We start from the raw sequence: 22881 nt of genomic DNA, 5'->3' as shown, positions 1-22881 counted from the left end.
CTTTGGTTCCAACCACCGTGTCTTTGTGTGACGCAGAAAAGGTGAACGGATGGACTCTACATGCCTGGTTCCCACCGTGAAGCATGGAGGAGGAGGTGTGATGGTGTGGGGGTGCTTTGCTGGTGACACTGCTTTGCTGGTGACACTGATTTATTCAAAATTGAAGGCATACTGAACCAGCATGGCTACCACAACATCTTGCAGCGGCATGCTATTCCATCCGGTTTGCGTTTAGTTGGACCATCATTTATTTTTCAACAGGACAATGACCCCAAACACACCTCCAGGCTGTGTAAGGGCTATTTGACCATGAAGGAGAGTGATGGGGTGCTGCGCCAGATGACCTGGCCTCCACAGTCACCGGACCTGAACCCAATCGAGATGGTTTGGGGTGAGCTGGACCGCAGAGTGAAGGCAAAAGGGCCAACAAGTGCTAAGCATCTCTGGGAACTCCTTCAAGACTGTTGGAAGACCATTTCAGGTGACTACCTCTTGAAGCTCATCAAGAGAATGCCAAGAGTGTGCAAAGCAGTAATAAAAGCAAAAGGTGGCTACTTTGTTTGTTGTTGTTTCACACTTTTTTGTTATGTATCTAATTCCACATGTGTTAATTCATAGTTTTGATGCCTTCAGTGTGAATCTACAATTTTCATAGTCATGAAAATAAAGAAAACTCTTTGAATGAGAAGGTGTGTCCAAACTTTTGGTCTGTACTGTATATTATATACAAATATTTCTGCCTCAAAAGGTTATACCCGGCCAAAAATAGTATCAAGATTAAAAAAGGACAAAACTAGAATACAATAGAAATACAATATCAGATATAATCAAACACATTAAAATACAAAAAAGGCTTCATAAAAAGGATTTGAAGCTGAGGGTCTCATTTAGCCACTGTATTGAGCAATACCATCCACTTTGTTTCTTTTTGGAGGAGACACTTCTTAGTGTCCCTTCCTCTAATCCCTAGTCTCACCCGATCGATCCCTTTGAAAGAGATCCCTTTGGGTTGCTTTTATGGGCTCACCGAAAATGTTTGGCAATGGGCTTGAGTTTTTTCAATTATCCAAATCAGTACCGTAATTTCCCCTGCTGCTTTTATGTCTCGTATATGCTCCAAAACTCTGATCTTTAGGGCTCTCGTTGTCATCCCTATATAAATAAGGCCACATGGATATTCTGCATAGTAGACAACTATATGAAATTCTCTATCTTTCGGTGAATTCGAGAAAGGCTCAGATCTAATCATATAACGGCAAGCGAACAACCACCACATGGAAAAGAGCCCTATTTGGGACGCTTAGCACCAAAAAGACCTTGTCACAATGTCCCTCAGATTTCTGGATCTCTTCCAAGTAATTAGAGGCCATTTAGAAATCTGTCCTCTTAGGTCTCTATCAGTTTGCAGAACCCGCTAATGTTTGTTTAAAATAAGCTGCATCTGCCTCCACTGAGTATTAAAGCTTGTAATAAATCTAGGATTATTGTCACACTTTTTCTGTTTGTGTCCACTTACCAATAGTGATTCCCTAGAGAGATTATTGGCCTTGTTATAACCTAGTTTTATCAATCTTCTGCTACACCCTCTTTCCTCAAAGCTTCTAGAGAGATCGTCCGCCTGTTGTTCAAAATGGCTATCACTTGAACATATCCTTCTTATTCTGCAAAATTGGCCAGTGGGTATATCCTCGGAGATCTGTGGATGATGAGAGGAGGTGGAGTGTAATAGGGAGTTAGTAGAGGTTGGCTTCCTGTACACATCTGTGCCCAAGAAACCACCCTCATCAACAGAGATCAAAAGGTCAAGGAATTCAGCTTTATCTTGACTTAGGCTACTTTCACCATCGCGTTTTGGGCGGATCCTGCAAAAACGGATCCGTGATTTTGATCTGAGACTGATCGGAGGCAAACTGATGCACTCTAAGCGGATCCTTTTTTATTTAGAATGCATTAGGGCAAAACTCATCCGTTTTGGAACACTTCTGAGAGCCCATGACGGATCTCAGAAACGGAAAGCCAAAATGCGAGTGTGAAAGTAGCCTAACTTAACATGTTAGCTTAATGTTCAAATCATTCTAATTCAAACCAACTAGGAATTGCTCCAAATGCGACGTCAAGCCCTGCCAGATAGATAAAACATTGTCTATATACCTTGACCATTAGACCACAGTGTCATGACCTTCTATATTTATCCCTATCTCTCTGTCCCACAGCCCCAGGAACAGATTAGCATATAAGGGCGCACAAGTCGCCTCCATAGCTGTCCCCCAGAGCTGTAGGAAAAAGCGGTCCTTAAAAGTAAAAATATTGTGTGTCAAGGCAAAGTGCAATAACACCAATATTAAATCAATCAAATCTCTATTTAAACTGGTAATCTCCAAAAATAATCTCAACGCCCGTAGTCCATGATCGTGACATATAGAGGTGTACAGGCATAACTCCCCCAGACTGACAGTGTGCTTTATTTCCCCTATGATGATCTCAGCAGGCCTCACCTGGGAGCACCTTGGACTAGGGGAAAAACATGTAATGGAGGGGTGTGGACTGGGAAATCCCACTACAAAACCCATCTCCCAGTCCAAAGAAATCCAGCCCGTATAAACTTAAACAGAGATCTTCAGCAAACTATGCCTCACTGGAGCAAAACAACTCTGGATTTCTGGTATCTCACACAGCTGAGGAATCCGAGTGAGACATACACTCCACCACTTTACTGTACACATTACCACAATATATATATATATATATATATATATAAAGACAGTTGACAGATCTCACACAGGTTAGAGGCAAGGAAGGGGTGGATAGTGCGGTCCACACCCCTATTCCACCAAAGGTGAGACCAGCTGGAGGTACTTAGGCTGGCATAAAGCACCTCCCAGGGTATCAGTAAGGGGGGAGTGTGTAACCCGTGGACAGAGGCCTGGAGGCTCTGGGAGTGTGGTCTCAGCCGGGCAAGGCTGAGGGGCCACGAGGCTGGCTGGTAGCTTGGAATTGGGGGATGCAGCAATGCCTGGGAGGGTCGCAGGGCCATAGTCAGGCGGACTACTGACTTGAGACAGTGGGTGTACTGTGCTCTGTACAGTCAGGAGGCTGTGGGACATTGGCTGGGAAAGCTGCATCGGTTCACAGGGTGTGAACTGTACCTAACAGGTGAGTAAGGGATGTTAATGTATTAGTTAGAGCCTGGACGAGCGAGTGTTTATTGTTTTGTTGTTCTGCTTTTGCTGGTGTGCCACAATAAATTCACTGTTTGGATCTTAAACCTGGTGTCCTGAAGCCATATCTGTGAGGCTGATCCCCTGAAAGAAAGCTACCCCTCACAATATATACAGTACAGACCAAAAGTTTGGACACACCTTCTCATTCAAAGAGTTTTCTTTATTTTCATGACTATGAAAATTGTAGATTCACACTGAAGGCATCAAAACTATGAATTAACACATGTGGAATTATATACCGTATTTTTCGCCGTATAAGACGCACCGGCGTATAAGACGCACCTAGGTTTTTGGGGAGGAAAATAAGAAAAAAAATATTTTTAACCAAAAGGTGTGCTGTGGGTTTGGAACTAGGTGGTCTGTGGATGGCACTATTACTGGGGATCTGTGGATGACGGACACTGTTATGGGGGGATCTGTGGATGACGGACACTGTTATGGGGGGATCTGTAGATGACGGACACTGTTATGGGGGGATCTGTGGATGACTGACACTGTTATGGGGGGATCTGTGGATGACTGACACTTATGGGGGGATCTGTGGATGACGGACACTGTTATGGGGGGAACTGTGGATGACGGACACTGTTATGGGGGGAACTGTGGATGACGGACACTGTTAGGGGGGAACTGTGGATGACGGACACTGTTAGGGGGGAACTGTGGATGACGGACACTGTTAGGGGGGAACTGTGGATGACGGACACTGTTATGGGGGGATCTGTGGCTTTCACTGTTACAGGGGGATCTGTGGCTGGCACTGTTACAGGGGGGGATCTGTGGATGGCACTGTTATACATGTGTCATCCACAGACCCTCCCAGCCCATAACTGTGCCATCCACAGATCCCCCGCCGCTCCTGTATACTAATATCATATGTCTTATTCAATTAATAGTTTTTAAATATGCCTCTTTATTCCTAAAAGTACCTTAAATCCGAAGCGCTTCAGTACAATGCCGGCAGGCCGGGCAGCCGGCGCGGCGCGTCACTCACTGACGTCACTTGCCTGCGCCGCCTGCTTCATTCATAAAGTAGGCGGCGCAGGCACGTGACATCAGGGAGTTACGCTGCCGCCCGCCCAGCCTGCATACTACTGAAGCGCTAAGGATTTAAGGTACTATTAAGCATAAAGGGGCATATTTAATAACCATTCATTGAATATGACATATTTTATTAGTACACCGGAGCGGCGGGGCGGGCCTTTAGTACAGTGACTGCACCGCCCCGCCGCTATTGCCGGCCCCAGCTCCTCCTCCCAGTCCCTCCCCGAGTCCTCGCTCTCTTTACATCGCTGCCAGCGATGTAAAACTGACTGCATTCGCCGTATAAGACGCAGGGGCATTTCTCCCCCATTTTGGGGGAAGAAAAAGTGCGTCTTATACGGCGAAAAATACGGTACATAACAAAAAAGTGTGAAACAACTGAAAATATGTCATATTCTAGGTTCTTCAAAGTAGCCACCTTTTGCTTTGATTACTGCTTTGCACACTCTTGGCATTCTCTTGATGAGCTTCAAGAGGTAGTCACCTGAAATGGTTTTCACTTCACAGGTGTGCCCTGTCAGGTTTAATAAGTGGGATTTCTTGCCTTATAAATGGGGTTGGGACCATCAGTTGCGTTGTGGAGAAGTCAGGTGGATACACAGCTGATAGTCCTACTGAATAGACTGTTAGAATTTGTATTATGGCAAGAAAAAAGCAGCTAAGTAAAGAAAAACGAGTGGTCATCATTACTTTAAGAAATGGAGGTCAGTCAGTCCGAAAAATTGTGAAAACTTTGAAACTGTCCCCAAGTGCAGTCATAAAAACCATCAAGCGCTACAAAGAAACTGGCTCACATGCAGACCGCCCCAGGAAAGGAAGACCAAGAGTCACCTCTGCTGCGGAGGATAAGTTCATCCGAGTCACCAGCCTCAGAAATTGCAGGTTAACAGCAGCTCAGATTAGAGACCAGGTCAATGCCACACAGATTTCTAGCAGCAGACACATCTCTAGAACAACTGTTAAGAGGAGACTGTGTGAATCAGGCCTTCATGGTAGAATATCTGCTAGGAAACCACTGCTAAGGACAGGCAACAAGCAGAAGAGACTTGTTTGGGCTAAAGAACACAAGGAATGGACATCAGACCAGTGGAAATCTGTGCTTTAGTCTGATGAGTCCAAATTTGAGATCTTTGGTTCCAACCACCGTGTCTTTATGCGACGCAGAAAAGGTGAACGGATGGACTCTACATGCCTGGTTCCCACCGTGAAGCATGGAGGAGGAGGTGTGATGGTGTGGGGGTGCTTTGCTGGTTACACTGTTGGGGATTTATTCAAAATTGAAGGCATACTGAACCAGCATGGCTACCACAGCATCTTGCAGCGGCATGCTATTCCATCCGGTTTGCGTTTAGTTGGACCATCATTTATTTTTCAACAGGACAATGACCCCAAACACACCTCCAGGCTGTGTAAGGGCTATTTGACCATGAAGGAGAGTGATGGGGTGCTGCACCAGATGACCTGGCCTCCACAGTCCACAGAGCGAAGGCAAAAGGGCCAACAAGTGCTAAGCATCTCTGGGAACTCCTTCAAGACTGTTGGAAGACCATTTCAGGTGACTACCTCTTGAAGCTCATCAAGAGAATACCAAGAGTATGCAAAGCAGTAATCAAAGCAAAAGGTGGCTACTTTGAAGAACCTAGAATATGACATATTTTCAGTTGTTTCACACTTTTTTGTTATGTATATAATTCCACATGTGTTAATTCATAATTTTGATGCCTTCAGTGTGAATCTACAATTTTCATAGTCATAAAAATAAAGAAAACTCTTTGAATGAGAAGGTGTGTCCAAACTTTTGGTCTGTACTGTATATATACTGTATGTGTAAATTTTCAGTATCGCTGCCCCTGCACATTATTAAAAAAAAAATAGAATCACAGTTATACTTTAAGGCACTCTCCATAAGGAGATTGTATTCTCCAAATCCTGAAGTAGGCCTTTCACCCAGGTAAGCCAGTACTCTCTGCTCTGCACTGATGAGGGGCAATTACCCTGAAACAGCTGTCTGCAGATGAGACGCTGGCTTAATTATTAACCATTTCATGTCTCAAGGCCTTTCAAAAGGTTGAACACTGACTTATAGAATAGCTGCCTTACATCTGGTAGCATCAAAGGCAGAGCTTGTTAAGGACTCATTTGCATCCCTTTCTTCCCAGAATTCCAGAGGAGCATGTATGGCCTATTAAACTTTTCACGCTGTTAAAGGACCTCCCCACAAGGAGATATTGTATTCCCCAAATGATTGCATAAATGGAAATGGTTGCACGTGTAAAAATGATAAATTATTGTGCAGAGAATTGTCTGCTTTGGCTGAGGTTAATCTGAAGGCGTATTCATTTCTTTACAGACCTCATCTATTACAACTGTACCTGTCAAGGGCCATACTGCTCAGAAACTACCTGTATTGGAAGGACATGCTTTGTGACAGAGGAGATACTGGAAGAATCTAGAGCTATCCAGAGAACACGAGGCTGTTTTAATAGCAGTATAAACGAGCAGTGCAATAGCAGGAGTGACAGTTCAGATGTCCGTTGCTGTTTTTTAGATTTCTGTAATGAAAATGTCACCATCTTCAAACCTGGTAAAGTACCTATGAAACTAAGACATCTTCGAAATTGATATTACAAGGACAGAGCCTCAGAGGGCAGGGGGTGTATTTCTGAGCTATTGAGAAATATTTGCAAATCATACATTATTGTCAGAAAGGGACCATCTCTATGTGTTTCTCTTAAAGGGGTTGTCTCACTTCAGCAAATGGCATTTATCATGTAGAGAAAGTTAATACAAGGCACCTACTAATGTATTATGATTGTCCATTTCGCCTCCTTTGCTGGCTCGATTCATTTTTCCATCACATTATACACTTCTCATTTCCAGGGGTTACGGCCACCACTGCAGCACTGATATGAGGTGGCCAGGGTTGGAGCTGCTGCCCATGCCTGCCTATGCACACTTTCACGGTCCTGGCCACCAGAGAAACCTGTGCCTTTTCTCTATTCTCTGCAAGCACGGCCACAGTTGTTGGATTGCAGGGTGGTCGTAACCTCTGGAAATGAGTTGAGTAAGGTCTCATCATCAGTCTGTTCCTTACTCTTTATAACAGGCAGGGGCATAGCTGTAGGGGGTGCAGAGGTTGCAGTTGCACCAGGCTCTTAGTTAATAGCTGTAAAACTCATTTTGTTCTCATTTTTTACAGCATCTGATGAGACGCACTTAACTAACAATATGTTTCTTTTCCATAAAAGTTGAAGAACCCCCAGTGAAAAGCCTCCTCCTAGTGACTGTCCTCCCCATCGTTCTCTTTGTGATCTTTCTTATGCTTTTTGCATTCTTATTCTGGAAAATTAAGCAAAGCAGCCGGAAGGAGTCCTTGCCAAGACTCATTGACTTTGGCCATGCAGACATCATTAATGCATCAATACTTGGTGACAGCACTTTAGGGGTGAGTCATTTGAAGGATAGTAAAGATAATGCTATGTAGAAGTTTTTTAAATCTGACTTTCACTTTAATCATGCTGTGAGCAGTGTATCCAGTTTTTTATACTGAGTAGCCCCCATTAAACAGGGAAAAATACACTTTTTTCTTTTCTAAGACAAGGAAATGAACCAAATCGACCATATATTTTACTTGGTTTGTGGTTGGCTTTTTTTTTCTAAATTTTACATGTGTTTTTTCATGCACTTGTCCAGTCTTAGAGAGAAGCCTATGAACCAATGCATGAAAAAAAAGCCACTCCAAGAACATGATACATTTTGAAAAAGTGGCAACAAAAATGCAACAGACACAAAAAACGCACTGCTCGTAGGGTATTTTTTTGTGTCTGTTGCATTTTTGTTGCCATTTTAACCATAATTTCTTATTGGTTTTAAGTTAGTGAGCTCTAAATTTGCTGCGTTTCTTGCCATTACAAATAATAAAAGGCTGGATGTTTGAAGCTACCACTAGAGGGTGCTAAGTATTTATGACTTAACACAATTACAATAGAACAGAATAGGAGCTGTATAAATCTCTATTCATTGAGCCCTTCCCGTAGTGGTGACTGCATGAAAACTAATTGACTTTGTCAGGAAGCAGTAAAAGCATCTCAATGCCACTCCACCCCAGCTACCACTAACCCATAGCTGTTGCATTGTCTGCCTCTATGCAAAGTGCACCACAGCTTTGTGCACAATATACTGTATGGCATTGGATTACTGACCTTACAATATGACTCTGTTTCAAATGTATACAAAGTCATATTTTATATCTCAAAATTGTCATCTGTGTCTACACACAATAATAGCCAAGATCGGTCATTTAGTTACAGGGGTTGTCGCATGAAGACAATTTGTCCCCTAGCCATATGTGGATAAAAGTCCATTCGTTAGGGATCCAATCTCTGGGGCTCACACCGATCTTGAGGATGGATGCCCATGCCAATTTGAATGGTGTGGTAAACATGCCTGCACGCTGCCATTCCATTCAGCTCTATTGGACTGCCAGAGATGGCCAAATACAAGTGCTTGGCTATTTCCTGCAGCCCCATAAAGCTGAATGGAGTGGCAGCATGCATGTGTGTCTACCACTCTATTCAAATGGGGAGCATGGGCCCCCATCCTAGTGATCGGCAGGGGTCCCCTTATCCCCTTGTCTTCATGGTACAACCTCTTTAAGACAAAATACATTTATGGCTACTTTCACACTCGCGTTTCGGGCGGATCCGTCATGGACGTTTTGGTGTCCACCTCCAGAGCGGAATAGATACTGAACGGAGGACAACCGATGCATTCTGAGCGGATCCTTTTCCATTCAGAATGCATTAGGGCAAAACTGATCCGTTTTGGACCGCTTGCGAGAGCCCATGACGGATCTCACAAACGGAAAGACAAAACGCCAGTGTGAAAGTACCTTATGTTGAAAGTAAAGATATGTCATAAAAGGACAATTACAATAGTGCCATGGATCCTGGATTAATGTGAATATTATTTAATAATGAAGACATAGGACACTGAGAATAGGTAATAAAAGGTGATAGCGTTTAAGTCATTAAAGGAACCCTCCAGTCAGGCTGGAATTACACTTTGATGAAAATAGTAATAGGAAAGGAGTAAAATATTGATGACCTGATCTGATCGGTGGTGGTCCATCTCCTGACACCCATGCCAATCAGCTGTTTGAAGAGGCAGCAGTGCTGCCATGAGCACTGCTGCCTCTTCCTAGAACAGTGGCGTCATGAACATTGGTTGCATACCAAGGATGGAGTGCCGGATGCATAGGCTAGGCGGATTGGCCATAGACCCTACAGAGAGATTTCCCAGTGGGCTGATGCCCAGGGGGCCACACAAGGCCTCATCAGGGCCATCAGCCAGATACATAAAGATCTGTTGCTCTCTGCATTATTTAATATAGGAGCAACAGGCACTCATGTGCCTGGCCAGTGGCTACAGGTGCCCTCCTGAATTCAACTATATTTCTATCCTCAGGAGAATGATGCAGTTGCATACTGTGGTGTGGGCAGCAGTATTTTGTGCTACACTGAAGTATTTGGTTCCGTTGGGGTGGTATTTTGTTCTGCAATACAGTATTGCTAGCCTGCCTACTTCTGTGTCCCTGCCTACTTGTGTTGCCCCTTCTTCTGTCAGTTTGGAGCCACTTACAACGTGGGGCTACCTTTAGTATTTTTTCCAGGGCTACTTTTAGTTTTTTTCCAGGGCCACTTTAAGTGCCCAGTCTCCCTTTATCCCTCATACTATGCATCTCAGGCTGGGATCACATTTTAGCTCTGTTAGATTCCACCAAAAAAAGCCAGAAATGGCATACCACATTTTGTTCCTGTAAAATGTCAGATGCCATGACAGAAACCCAATGGAACCAACAATAGTCAATCAGTCACCACTGGTGTCCATCATGTGACGGATCTAACACTGGCATTATTTTCATTTTCCTGATTCTATAATGAAACAGAAAAACTTAAGTCCCAGTGCAGATATAATCCTAGACTAAATGGTCTTCTTGATGTCTATGATAATGCTGACTGTGCAAAGAATAATAAGATACGCCTTAATTTTGGCAGGATCTTTTAGACTGTACAACTGGTAGTGGCTCAGGACTTCCATTCCTGGTACAAAGAACTGTGGCTCGCCAAGTTACACTTGTGGAATGTGTAGGTAAGTGACATTAGTATTTACTATAAAACATACTGGAAATATTGGCAAAACTGATCACACGGGGGATAGTATTGAAGAGGGTATTTCAGTTTGCACTCTATTTGCCAGTCATTTGTTTTTGCAACTGCGATCTGTTCTATATGTCTGATGTATGGGACATGTTTATGCACTGGAAAACTGCTTGGAATAACAATACTCCTGATGGGCAAATCAGTCAGTATAATGTCATTACGCAGGTGCTGTGAAACCACCGCTGTCTAGAGGTGCTGTCCCAGTTTAATGTAGATGGCCCTCTTGACTCTACTTTCAGACCCTTTTTTTATCTAATATGTGCCCATTGCTATACTAATGGCTATGTTACTTCTTTTGCCTCCATGTCTGGGTCACATAGTTACTAAAGGTGGATTTAGATGGGCCGTTCAGTGAAGGAGACCGCTGCATTTACATGCAGTGATCTTCACTGTATGAGGATCGCTGTTGCGATCCCTCGTCCTCATACAGAGTCATGGCTTCTGAGCAGTAGATCGCTGTTTAGACCGCACCATCTGCTGCCCAGAAGCCATGATTGGTGGTGCCTGCATGAACAACAGGATCACCTGATGAACAAGAGTTTCGCAATGGCAAGGGTGGAGTAGAAATGGTGTATGAGCCTAAATTTAGGTGCACGGGTGTTCAAAAAGTCACAAGATGAGGCCATGCAACTTTTTTAAGCCAGTTTTTGGTGTAGGGAGGGTCATAATAAATAACCCTCAATGAGTTTTATATACACTGAACAAAAATATAAACGCAACACTTTCGGTTTTGCTCCCATTTTGCATGAGCTGAACTCAAAGATCTGAAACATTTTCTACATACACAAAAGACCCATTACTCTCAAATATTGTTCACAAATCTGTCTAAATCTGTGTTAGTGAACACTTTCCCTTTGCCGAGATAATCCATCCCACCAACCAGGTGTGGCATATCAAGGTGCTGATTAGACAGCATGAATATTGCACAGGTGTGCCTTAGACTGCCCACAATAAAAGACCACTCTGAAATGTGCAGTTTGATCACACAGCACAATTATTTTCTGACCCCCCCCCCCCCCCCCCAGTTTGATTGTGCGCAGTCTAAGGCACACCTGTGCAATATTCATGCTGTCTAATCAGCACCTTGATATGCCACACCTGTAAGGTGGGATGGATTATCTCGGCAAAGGAGAAGTGCTCACTAACACAGATTTAGACAGATTTGTGAAGAATATTTGAGAGTAATGGGTCTTTTGTGTATGTAGAAAATGTTTCAGATCTTTGAGTTCAGCTCATGCAAAATGGGAGCAAAACCGAAAGTGTTGCGTTTATATTTTTGTTCAGTGTGTACAGTATAGACCAAAAGTTTGGGCACACCTTCTCATTCAAAGAGTTTTCTTTATTTTCATGACTATGAAAATTGTGGATTCACACTGAAGGCATCAAAACTACGAATTAACACATGTGGAATTATATACATAACAAAAAAGTGCGAAACAACTGAAAATATGTCATATTCTAGGTTCTTCAAAGTAGCCACCTTTTGCTTTGATTACTGCTTTGCACACTCTTGGCATTCTCTTGATGAGCTTCAAGAGGTAGTCACCTGAAATGGTCTTCCAACAGTCTTGAAGGAGTTCCCAGAGATGCTTAGCACTTGTTGGCCCTTTTGCCTTCACTCTGCGGTCTAGCTCACCCCAAACCATCTCGATTGGGTTCAGGTCCGGTGACTGTGGAGGACAGGTCATCTCAGCACCCCATCACTCTCCTTCATGGTCAAATAGCCCTTGCACAGCCTGGAGGTGTGTTTGGGGTCATTGTCCTGTTGAAAAATAAATGATGGTCCAACTAAACGCAAACTGGATGGAATAGCATGCCACTGCAAGATGCTTTGGTAGCCATGCTGGTTCAGTATGCCTTCAATTTTGAATAAATCCCCAACAGTGTCACCAGCAAAGCACCCCCACACCATCACACCTCCTCCTCCATGCTTCACGGTGGGAACCAGGCATGTAGAGTCCATCCATTCACCTTTTCTGCGACAAAGACACGGTGGTTGGAACCAAAGCTCCCAAATTTGGACTCATCAGACCAAAGCACAGATTTCCACTGGTCTAATGTCCATTCCTTGTGTTCTTTAGCCCAAACAAGTCTCTTCTGCTTGTTGCCTGTCCTTAGCAGTGGTTTCCTAGCAGATATTCTACCATGAAGGCCTGATTCACACAGTCTCCTCTTAACAGTTGTTCTAGAGATGTGTCTGCTGCTAGAACTCTATGTGGCATTGACCTGGTCTCTAATCTGAGCTGCTGTTAACCTGCGATTTCTGAGGCTGGTGACTCGGATGAACTTATCCTCCGCAGCAGAGGTGACTCTTGGTCTTCCTTTCCTGGGGCGGTCCGCATGTGAGCCAGTTTCTTTGTAGCGCTTGATGGTTTTTGTGACTGCACTTGGGGACACTTTCAAAGTTTTCCCAATTTTTCGGACTGACTGACCTCCATTTCTTAAAGTAATGATGGCCACTCGTTTTTCTTTACTTAGCTGCTTTTTTCTTGCCATAATACATCAGCTGTGTATCCACCTGACTTCATCACAACGCAACTGATGGTCCCAACCCCATTTATAAGGCAAGAAATCCCACTTATTAAACCTGGCAGGGCACACCTGTGAAGTGAAAACCATTTCAGGTGACTACCTCTTGAAGCTCATCAAGAGAATGCCAAGAGTGTGCAAAGCAGTAATCAAAGCAAAAGGTGGCTACTTTGAAGAACCTAGAATATTACATATTTTCAGTTGTTTCACACTTTTCTGTTATGTATATAATTCCACATGTGTTAATTCATAGTTTTGATGCCTTCAGTGTAAATCTACAATTTTCATAGTCATGAAAATAAAGAAAACTCTTTGAATGAGAAGATGTGTCCAAACTTTTGGTCTGTACTGTATATACAGTATATATAATAGAAATTCACTCCAAATCCACAACAGATGGGGCATGCTGAGGATTTGAAAATCTAGAATCAAATCATACCCCCAAATCTGATTTTTTCTTTGCAGTGTGTGAATGTTTTAGTTTTTTTCCATTGTACTTTTTTTTTTTATATCACCATTTGCAATGTAATAGGTAAAATCTGTGACAAATTTTACTACACATTTTACAATACCCTCTAATCTGTGCAAATTACTTTTTGCGCCAGCTGGGAAGGTTTTGTAAACCCCCATTCATGTGCATTAGGTAACATGCACATGGACGTATGTGTTTTGCAGTCCGCAAATTGCGGATCCGCAAAACAAAACAGATGACACCCGTATGGCATCCGTTTCTTTTTGCGCATCCATTGTAACAATGCCTATCCTTGTCCATTGAAGTGAATGGGTCTGCACCCGAGCCGCAATAAATGCGGCTCGGATGCGGAACCAAACCACTTTCGTGTGCATGTAGCTTTATACTGTAATATGCTTTGTTGCAGTTTTCCGTTGCAGAATCTAGCTCATGTGAGCATAAATCGATTGTTTTTGTTTTCCAATATTTAGGTAAGGGACGATATGGAGAAGTATGGAGAGGCCTGTGGCAGGGGGAAAATGTGGCTGTTAAGATTTTTTCTTCTCGCGATGAACAATCATGGTTCCGAGAGACAGAGATTTACAACACCGTTTTGCTACGTCATGAAAATATTTTGGGTAAGGTATTGTTAACTTGTATTCATAAGATTAGTTCAGTCTCCAGTTCCTGCAATATATTCTGCTCCATTATATAATCCTGGAACATTTTCTATAATCCATTTTGGTTAGCTTCTCATTAATTATACACACAGTGATAATGGATGGATAAAATTACTTTGAGGGCTGACATTCACTAGTATTGATAAAACCACACTCTTAAATGTAGACTGTAGTCTAGACTCGCCAAAGGACCATGGATTAGACCGCAGGGAGTCTGAACATTTTTTACATACTGTACATTTAGAGAGAAGGATCTCTGCGTGTAATTGGATTTAGAACTTTCTGTATTATTACTGTTATATCACATACCTCCCAACTTTTTGGACGATTAAAGAGGGACACTTGTGGTTTATTGTGTGAAAGATCAATTTTTCTATACACAGATCTATAAACTTCAATAGTATTCTCTAACGAAATGGCGCAAAAATAATCTAAATATGGAAATTTCTAAAATCCCAACTGCATAAAATTTACAAAATGGGCTCAAATATACAGAGAGGAACCAGACAAACACTTTCTGGATGAATATTGTGAATATAATAATGTAAATCTATACCTATACAGAAGGACTTGGGTGAAAACGAAGGACTGTCCCTCCAAATGAGGGACACTTGCGAGGCCTGATATCATGTACCCTAAACCCTATTCCCACCAGAAGATTTCCCCAACAAGCCCCCAGCTCTGTACACATTACATGTTTTTCCTCTACTTATCTGCATTCCATCCCATAGTCTACCATGCGTCCTTCCAATCTAGGCTAGGGCTGGGAGTCATCTTCCATTACTTCTGGTGGCATTGTGTGGAGCCTCACTGTCCTGTTTTCTACCAGGCTTCACTTTGAATTGTTATTTGTGACCATGTCAGTTCACTACAGGCCTATTAGAAGACTAGACTGACATGCAGACAGGAAGAAATTATTTGGAGCAGAACAGGACATAACACAGGAAAATGACTGCCATCATATAACATGAATTATTGGCTCTTTTACATAAGGCGCATGTTTTAGACGTTAATCCACAAGAACATTAATGTTAGGAACTACTATCTATAACAAAGTTTCAGCCTGCTCTTATCCACTTCAGGGTCAGATTGGCCCACAAGAGTACCAGAGTACCGATTTATCAAAACTAGTGCAAAGGAAAACTGGCTTAGTTGCCCATAGCAACCAATCAGATTCCACCTTTCATTTTTCAGAGCTCCTTTGGAAAATGAAAGGTGGAATCTGATTGGTTGTTGGGGGCAACAAAGCCAGTTTTCCTATACACCGCTTTTAGTAAATCTCCCTGTTTGTCAAGTGGTCCACCACCTACTGGTTGGCTTACTTTGTGCCAAACTTTTAGCAGACAGCACATCTTAAGACATACCTCTTCCCACTAAACCACACACAAACAAAAGGGTCTAAAAATTTCATAAATGTGGTGCACGGCATCTCTGCCAGATCATGACTCAATGTGATCCCGAATTTTGGTTCAATTTCATTATATTCTGTAATATTCCCAACTGTTCCTTTATAATAATTTACACAACAAATATGATATTTAAGGGTTGGACAACTATTTCATTACTCCTGTATACCTTAAAAGTGTCCAGTCTCTGACACTATTCCTCCAAATGATGTGTTCCACTAAGCATCCTGTCCATATCAATACAGTAACAGTCTGCCGTTATAGCTACTGAATAAGGTAGCTCTGAGGTAAATATGGCCAAGAAATCATTATGACAAGTGGTTTTATGACGCTGGATAACATGTTTAGCATCTACTTCTGCCTTTTCTAGGCTTTATTGCATCTGACATGACTTCTCGGAACTCCAGCACTCAGCTGTGGCTTATTACCCATTATCATGACAATGGATCTCTATATGACTATCTCCAGAGGACCACTGTTGATCCAGAAGGTTGCCTACAGTTTGCAGTATCTATTATTTGTGGATTGGTGCACCTTCATGTGGAAATATTCGGCACCCAAGGAAAACCTGCCATTGCACATAGAGACCTGAAGAGCAGAAACATCCTGGTGAAATCCAATGCAGAATGTTGCATTGCAGATCTAGGTATGGGCTAGCAGTAATATAGGGGTCCATAATCCCAGCGGGACTACTGGCACCTCATTATCTGGAATAGAGCCAGCTTACCCACTTTTTTTCTGTTTCTTTCTTTGTTTTAGTGTTATTAAAGGGATTATCCACGTTCATTTATTTTTTTTAAGCGGATGCTAATATTACCAATCCAAACCCCCTCTGTTCCAGCGTAGCTGCTCTGTCTTCCCGCTGGATTTTGTTTTCCTGACTGCAGCAGCATGTATACTGCTTGTGACTATAGCAGGCAATCACTGGCCACAATGGTCTTGTCCCATAGAGCACTGAGGTCAGTGATTGGCAGGCAGCAGTCACATGATCGGACACGGGTATTCGTGGATGTCATATCTGCAGCTAAAACATTATGTGATGGCTGCAGTGTCAGAGAGGATAGTTGCAGTGGCATTAGAACAGAGGCGGTATTCTATTAGTATCCATGCCTTTATTTTTTTACTATCACACGGACACCCCCTTTAAGTTAAAATTACAATTATAGTATCTGTTTTGGAAATTATTTCTGCTATGTTTAACTCTAAAGCATTGGCACATGTTAGAGAAAAGAGCTTTGACACTGGTTGCGGCGAGGATTATCTATAAGGCTCTGGAATTGTTTGTTTGGTGATTCCTCTTGACTTCTTCTATCCAGGTCGCCATGATCGACAGTTCTCTTCCTTTGTGTACAGGCCAAAATGTGTCAAACATAGTGGGGTAGATTTATCAAACTGGTGTAAAGGAAAATTGGTTTAGTTGCCCATAACAACCAATCAGATTCCACCTTTTATTTTCTAAAAGACCTCTGAAAAATGAAAGGTGGACCCTGATTGGTTGCTATAGGCAACTAAGCCAGATCTGCTTTAAATCAGTTTTGATAAATCTCCCCCAGTGAGTTTGCAAGAAGCTGCCTATTTGACCTCCTGTCTACCCACATAATAGAGATGATTTGGGTTTGCTAAGACTCAAAAGCTCTAACCCTTACTAACCCAGCAATCACTTGATTTACCATCTAAGGTCTCGTTCAAATTTCCATTTTTCACTGATGTGAAATGTGGACAGCACGTGCACCAATTGATTTTAATGTGTTTGTTCACACATCAGTATTTTTTTACTGACTGTGTTTCAGTGAAAGAATCACCTGCTTTGGTCCGTGGTGGCATCCATGTTTGAGCTGTTTTTCACTGAAGACTGACAGGAGATGCTCTGGATATTAAAGGGATTTTTTTTTTTACTGATGACCTATCCTCTGGATTGGCCTTCTCTCTGCTTTTCCCAGGGCAGTGATGACACGTTCATCGATCACATGTTTCCACTGGCCTAGGAAAAGGCACCGGGGCTGAGCTGCAATAACAAGCACAGCAACTATACAATGTACGGTGCTGTGACAAAGCCTTCTCAAACAGCTGATCGGCAGGGTTCCCAGATGTCAGTCCCCACCGATCAGGTACTGATGACCTATCCAGAGGATAGGTCATCAGTAAAATCAGTAAAAAAAAATCTTGGAAAACCCTTTTCATTTTCATCTGAACAGTGTTTGTGGAATACGGATGACACGCGGAGGGCAAAAAACAGACACACGAATCCCACAAATCCTTCACTGCTGAAACACGGACGGATTTTTTTTTTCCACACAGACGTCAAATGGACACAGAAATGTAAACGAGGCTTAATAGAGCAAGTGGTTTTGCCACTTACATTATATATATGTATATATATATATATACACAGTGAAGAACAGAAGTACGTGAACACCCTGCGATTTTGCAAGTTCTCCCACTTACAAATCATGGAGGGGTCGGAAATTCACATTGTAGGTGCATTCCCACCCTGAGAGACAGAATAAAAATAAATAAATCAGGAAATCACATTGTATGATTTTTAAAGAATTTATTTGTCTTGCACTGCTGAACATAAGTATTTGAACACCTGAGAAAATCTGTGTTAATATTTGGTACAGAAGCCTTTGTTTGCAATTACAGAGGTCAAACATTTCCTGTAGTTCTTTACCAGATTTGCACACACTGCAACAGGATTTTGGCCCACTCCTCCACACAGATCTCCTCTAGATCTGTCTGGTTTCGGGGCTGTCGCTGAGCAACACAGAGTTTCAGCTCCCTTCAAAGATGTTCTATTGGATTTAGATCTGGAGACTGGCTAGGCCACTCCAGAACCTTGATATGCTTCTTATGAAGCCACTCCTTGGTTATCCTGGCTGTGTCCTTTGCGTTGTCATGTTGGAAGACCCAGCCACGACCCATCTTCAATGCTCTGACTGAGGGAAGGAGGTTGTTGCCCAAAATCTCACAATAAATGGGCCCATTCATCCTCTCCTTAATACAGTGCAGTCGTCCTGTCCCCTTCACAGAAAAGCACCCCCAAAGCATGATGTTACCACCCCCATGCTTCACAGTAGGGATGGTGTTCTTGGGATGCAACTCATCCTTCTTTTTCTTCCAAACACGACGAGTGAAGTTTAGACCAAAAAGTTCTACTTTGGTCTCATCTGACCACATGACTTTTTCCCATGCCTCCTTTGGATCATCCAGATGGTCATTGGCAAACTTCAGACAGGCCTGGACATGTGATGACTTGAGCAGGGGAACCATTCGTGCAATGCATGATTTGAAACCATGACGGCGTACTGTTCTACCGACAGTGACCTTTGAAACTGTGGTCCCAGCTCTCTTCATGTCATTGATAAGCTCCTCCCTTGTAGTTCTGGGCTGATTCCTCACCTTTCTTAACATCAGTGATACCCCACGAGGTGAGATCTTGCATGGAGCCCCAGTCCGAGGGAGTCTGACAGTCATCTTTAGCCTCTTCCATTTTCTAACAATTGCTCCAACAGTTGATCTATTTTCACCAAGCTGCTTGGCAATTGCCCCATATCCCTTTCCAGCCTTGTGGAGGTCCACAATTTTGTCTCTAGTGTCTTTTGACAGCTCTTTGATCTTGCCCAAGGTAGTAGTTGGCGTCTGACTGACTGTGGGGTGGACAGGTGTCTTTAAAGAGCTCAGACAGGTGCTACTAAGTTAGATTAATGAGTGAAGTAGAGGTGGACTTTTTAAAGGCACAGTAATAGGTCTTTGAGAGACAGAATTCTTGCTGTTTCTGAGGTGTTCAAATACTTATGTTCATCAATGCAAGACAAATAAATTCTTTAAAATTCATACAATTTGATTTCCTGAATTTTTTTTTTATTCTGTCTCTCAGAGTGGGAATGCACCTACAATGTGAAATTCAGACCCCTCCATGATTTCTAAGTGGGAGAACTTGCAAAATCGCAGGGTGTTCAAATACTTCTGTTCCTCACTGTATATACACACTGAACAAAAATATAAATGCAGCACTTTAGGTTTTGCTCCCATTTTGCATGAGCTGAACTCGATCTGAAATATTTTCTACATCCACAAAAGACCCATTAATCTCAAATATTGTTCACAAATCTGTCTAAATCAGTGTTAATGAGCACTTCTCCTTTGCCAAGATAATCCATCCCACCTCACAGGTGTGGCATATCAAGGTGCTGATTAGACAGCATGAATATTGCACAGGTGTGCCTTAGACTGCCCACAATAAAAGATCACTCTGAAATGTGCACAGTTTTGCCTTACTGGGAGGGGAGGTCAGAAAACCAGTCAGTATCTGGTGTGGCCACTATTTGCCTCACGCAGTGCAACACATCTCCGTCAGATAGAGTTGATCATGTTATTGATTGTGGCCTTTGGAATGTTGGTCCACTCCTCTTTAATAGCTGTGCAAAGTTTCAGAATAGTGGCAGGAACTGGAACACGCTGTCGTATACGCCGATCCAGAGCATCTAAAACATGCTCAATGGGTGACATGTCCAGTGAGTATGCTGGCCATGCAAAAACTGGGATGTTTTCAGCTTCCAAGAATTGTATATAGATCCTTGCAATATGGGGCAGTGCCCATACCATAACCCCACCGCCACCATGGGCTACTCGATCCACAACGTTGACGTCAGCAAACCGCTCACCCACACGACGCCCGTCGCCAGATACGTTGTCGGCCATCTGCCCTGAACAGTGAAAAACAGGACTCATCCGTGAACAGAACGCCTCTCCAACGCACTTGGAGACGGCTTATGGTAGATAAATGAACATTCATTGCACAGGCAACAGCTCTGGTAAACATTCTTGCAGTCAGCATGCCAATTGCACGCTCCCTCAAACGTTGCGACATCCGTGGCATTGTGCTGTGTGATCAAACTGCACATTTCAGAGTGGTCTTTTATTGTGGGCAGTCTAAGGCACACCTGTGCAATATTCATGCTGTCTAATAACCTTCATATGCCACACCTGTGAGGTGGGATGGATTATCTCGGCAAAGGAGAAGTGTTCACTAACACAGATTTAGACAGATTTGTGAACAATATTTGAGAGTAATGGGTCTTTTGTGTATGTAGAAAATGTTTCAGATCTTTGAGTTCAGCTCATGCAAAATGGGAGCAAAAACGAAAGTGTTGCGTTTATATTTTTGTTCAGTGTATATATATATATATATATATATATATATATATATGAATGCCATGTAAATATACCCTTCCTGCCTTATTTATAGAGATTATACCCTACCTTTGCAAAATAAGTTAATGCAATAAAATGAAAGTGCTACCTCTTCCTTTCAGGTCTTGCAGTGGTGCATTCTCAGAATGGTGACTACCTTGATATTGGTAACAATCCAAGAGTTGGCACTAAACGATACATGGCACCAGAAGTCCTGGATGAAACCATCCGCACAGATTCATTTGAATCTTACAAACAGACAGATGTGTGGGCATATGGATTGGTATTATGGGAAATATGCAGGAGAACAATTATAAATGGTGAGTTCTGAACAAATACAATATTCTTATGTTTATAGATATTCTACCAGCTTTGATTCTAGTATGTTTTTGAGAATGTCTCAATATATAGCATACAAGTCAGTACACATGATAATGGCATGTATTCAAGGCATTCCTGATGATAGGTGACACACCCGTAAAGCAAATTAGGGTTGTTTCGGGTATTGAATTTTCGATACCCAATCGATACTTTTGTCCTGGTATCGATACGATACCGGGATTTGCCTTTTATCGATACTAAACTAAACCAGTATCAGAGAACATGCATTGCGCTGCTCTCAGTGCGGCCATGTTCCCTCAGCAGCACCGGGAGAAGGAAGCGGTCTCTCCCTCAGCCCTGTGCCACTGCTACCAATGGGAACGAGGAGGAGGGGAGGGCGCACTGCGCCACCAATGATAACTAACGTTTAATACATTACAAATACGGGCGGCAGAAACACATTGCCGGCACCCGGCCTCTGACAGATGCCGCACCTGAGGTGTCAACTGCCGCTGATTGCAGCTCCCTGTCATAGAGGTTGGGTGCCGGCAATGTGTTTCTGCCGCCGGCTGTATTTGTATTAAACGTTAATCATTGGTGGCACAGTGCGCCCTCCCCTCCTCCTCATTCCCATTGGTAGCAGTGGCACAGGGCGGAGGGAGAGACTGCTTCCTTCTCCCTGTGCTGCTGAGGGAACATGGCCGCGCTGAGAGCAGCGCAACACATGTTCTCTGATACTGGGCTGTGCAGTAGCACAGCCTAGTATCGATAAAAGGCAAATCCCGGTATCGTATCTATACCAGGACAAAAGTATAGATTGGGTATCGAAAATTCGATACCCGAAACAACCCTAATTTGCTTTACAGGTGTGTAAAGCAACATTGGTTTCACAGTGCACCCTCGCAGTTCACCCTCCCCCTTTCCGCTCCCCAGTATTAAAATCATTAGTGGTGCAGTGTGCCCCCTCCTCCCCCCACCCCCCACTATTAAAATCATTGGTGGCAGTGGCCACAGAGTCCCCTCACCTCCTCTCATTGGCGGCAGTGGCAGCTTCTGATCGGAGCCCCAGCAGTGTAAGCCTGGGGCTCTGATCGGTTACCATGGCAGCCAGGACGCTATTGAAGCCCTGGCTGCCATGGTAATCTCCCTGCTGCTGTGTGCACTATGCACAGGGCAGCAGGGAGAGTATGAAGTCCTATTCACCCTGATAGAGCTCTATTAGGGTGAATAGGACAAGGGATTAAAAGATCCCAGGTTCTAGCCCCTAAGGGGAGAAATAGTTATTAAATAAAAAGGTAAAAAAACAAAAGTAAAAAAACTAACAAATATTAAGTATAAATCACCCCCTTTCCAATTTTACATATAAAATATATAAACAATAAATAAACATATTACATATTGCCACGTCTGAAAAGTCCAAACTATTAAAATATTGTAAAAATCGGTGAACGGCGTAAAAGAAAATAGAAAAATCGCGCAATTCGCCATTTTTTTTTGTCATCTTATGACAAATTATGGTCCCCAAATTATGGGGACGTTAGATAAAATGCAGAGTGCACGCGACTTTTTTTGTCGTTTTATTTTTTATTGAGTGGTATTGAATGGTATCGAGTATTGCAATACTTTTTTATGTTATCAAAACCGAATCAAAATTTTGGTATCGAAACAACCCTATAGCAAATTGTGTCTTGTGAAATTATATAATTCACAACAGAGGAGTAACTCACTGTTCTTAAAGAGGTTGTCCAACTGAATACATTTTTTTTAATGGGGTTATCCCAAAAAAGAATTAGTAGGCAATGAATAGGCCAATTC

General features: G+C 42.8%; 1 protein-coding gene across 2 annotated transcripts in view; it reads left to right on the top strand.

Moving 5' to 3' along the window:
* The window catches only part of LOC122932155 (serine/threonine-protein kinase receptor R3-like), a 127908-nt gene that overhangs the window by 67119 nt on the left and 37908 nt on the right, over positions 1–22881 (top strand). For both annotated transcript variants that reach the window (XM_044286407.1, XM_044286406.1), the window contains 6 exons: positions 6616–6849; positions 7514–7710; positions 10322–10415; positions 13958–14104; positions 15923–16198; positions 20868–21065. In XM_044286407.1, coding sequence (XP_044142342.1) covers positions 6616–6849; positions 7514–7710; positions 10322–10415; positions 13958–14104; positions 15923–16198; positions 20868–21065 — 1146 coding nt within the window. The remainder of the gene's footprint in view (positions 1–6615; positions 6850–7513; positions 7711–10321; positions 10416–13957; positions 14105–15922; positions 16199–20867; positions 21066–22881) is intronic.

The sequence above is a fragment of the Bufo gargarizans genome, chromosome 3 (genome assembly GCF_014858855.1).
Source record: "Bufo gargarizans isolate SCDJY-AF-19 chromosome 3, ASM1485885v1, whole genome shotgun sequence".
In the NCBI taxonomy this organism is placed as follows: Eukaryota; Metazoa; Chordata; class Amphibia; order Anura; family Bufonidae; genus Bufo; species Bufo gargarizans.
This window is presented reverse-complemented; position numbering and strand designations above follow the sequence as displayed.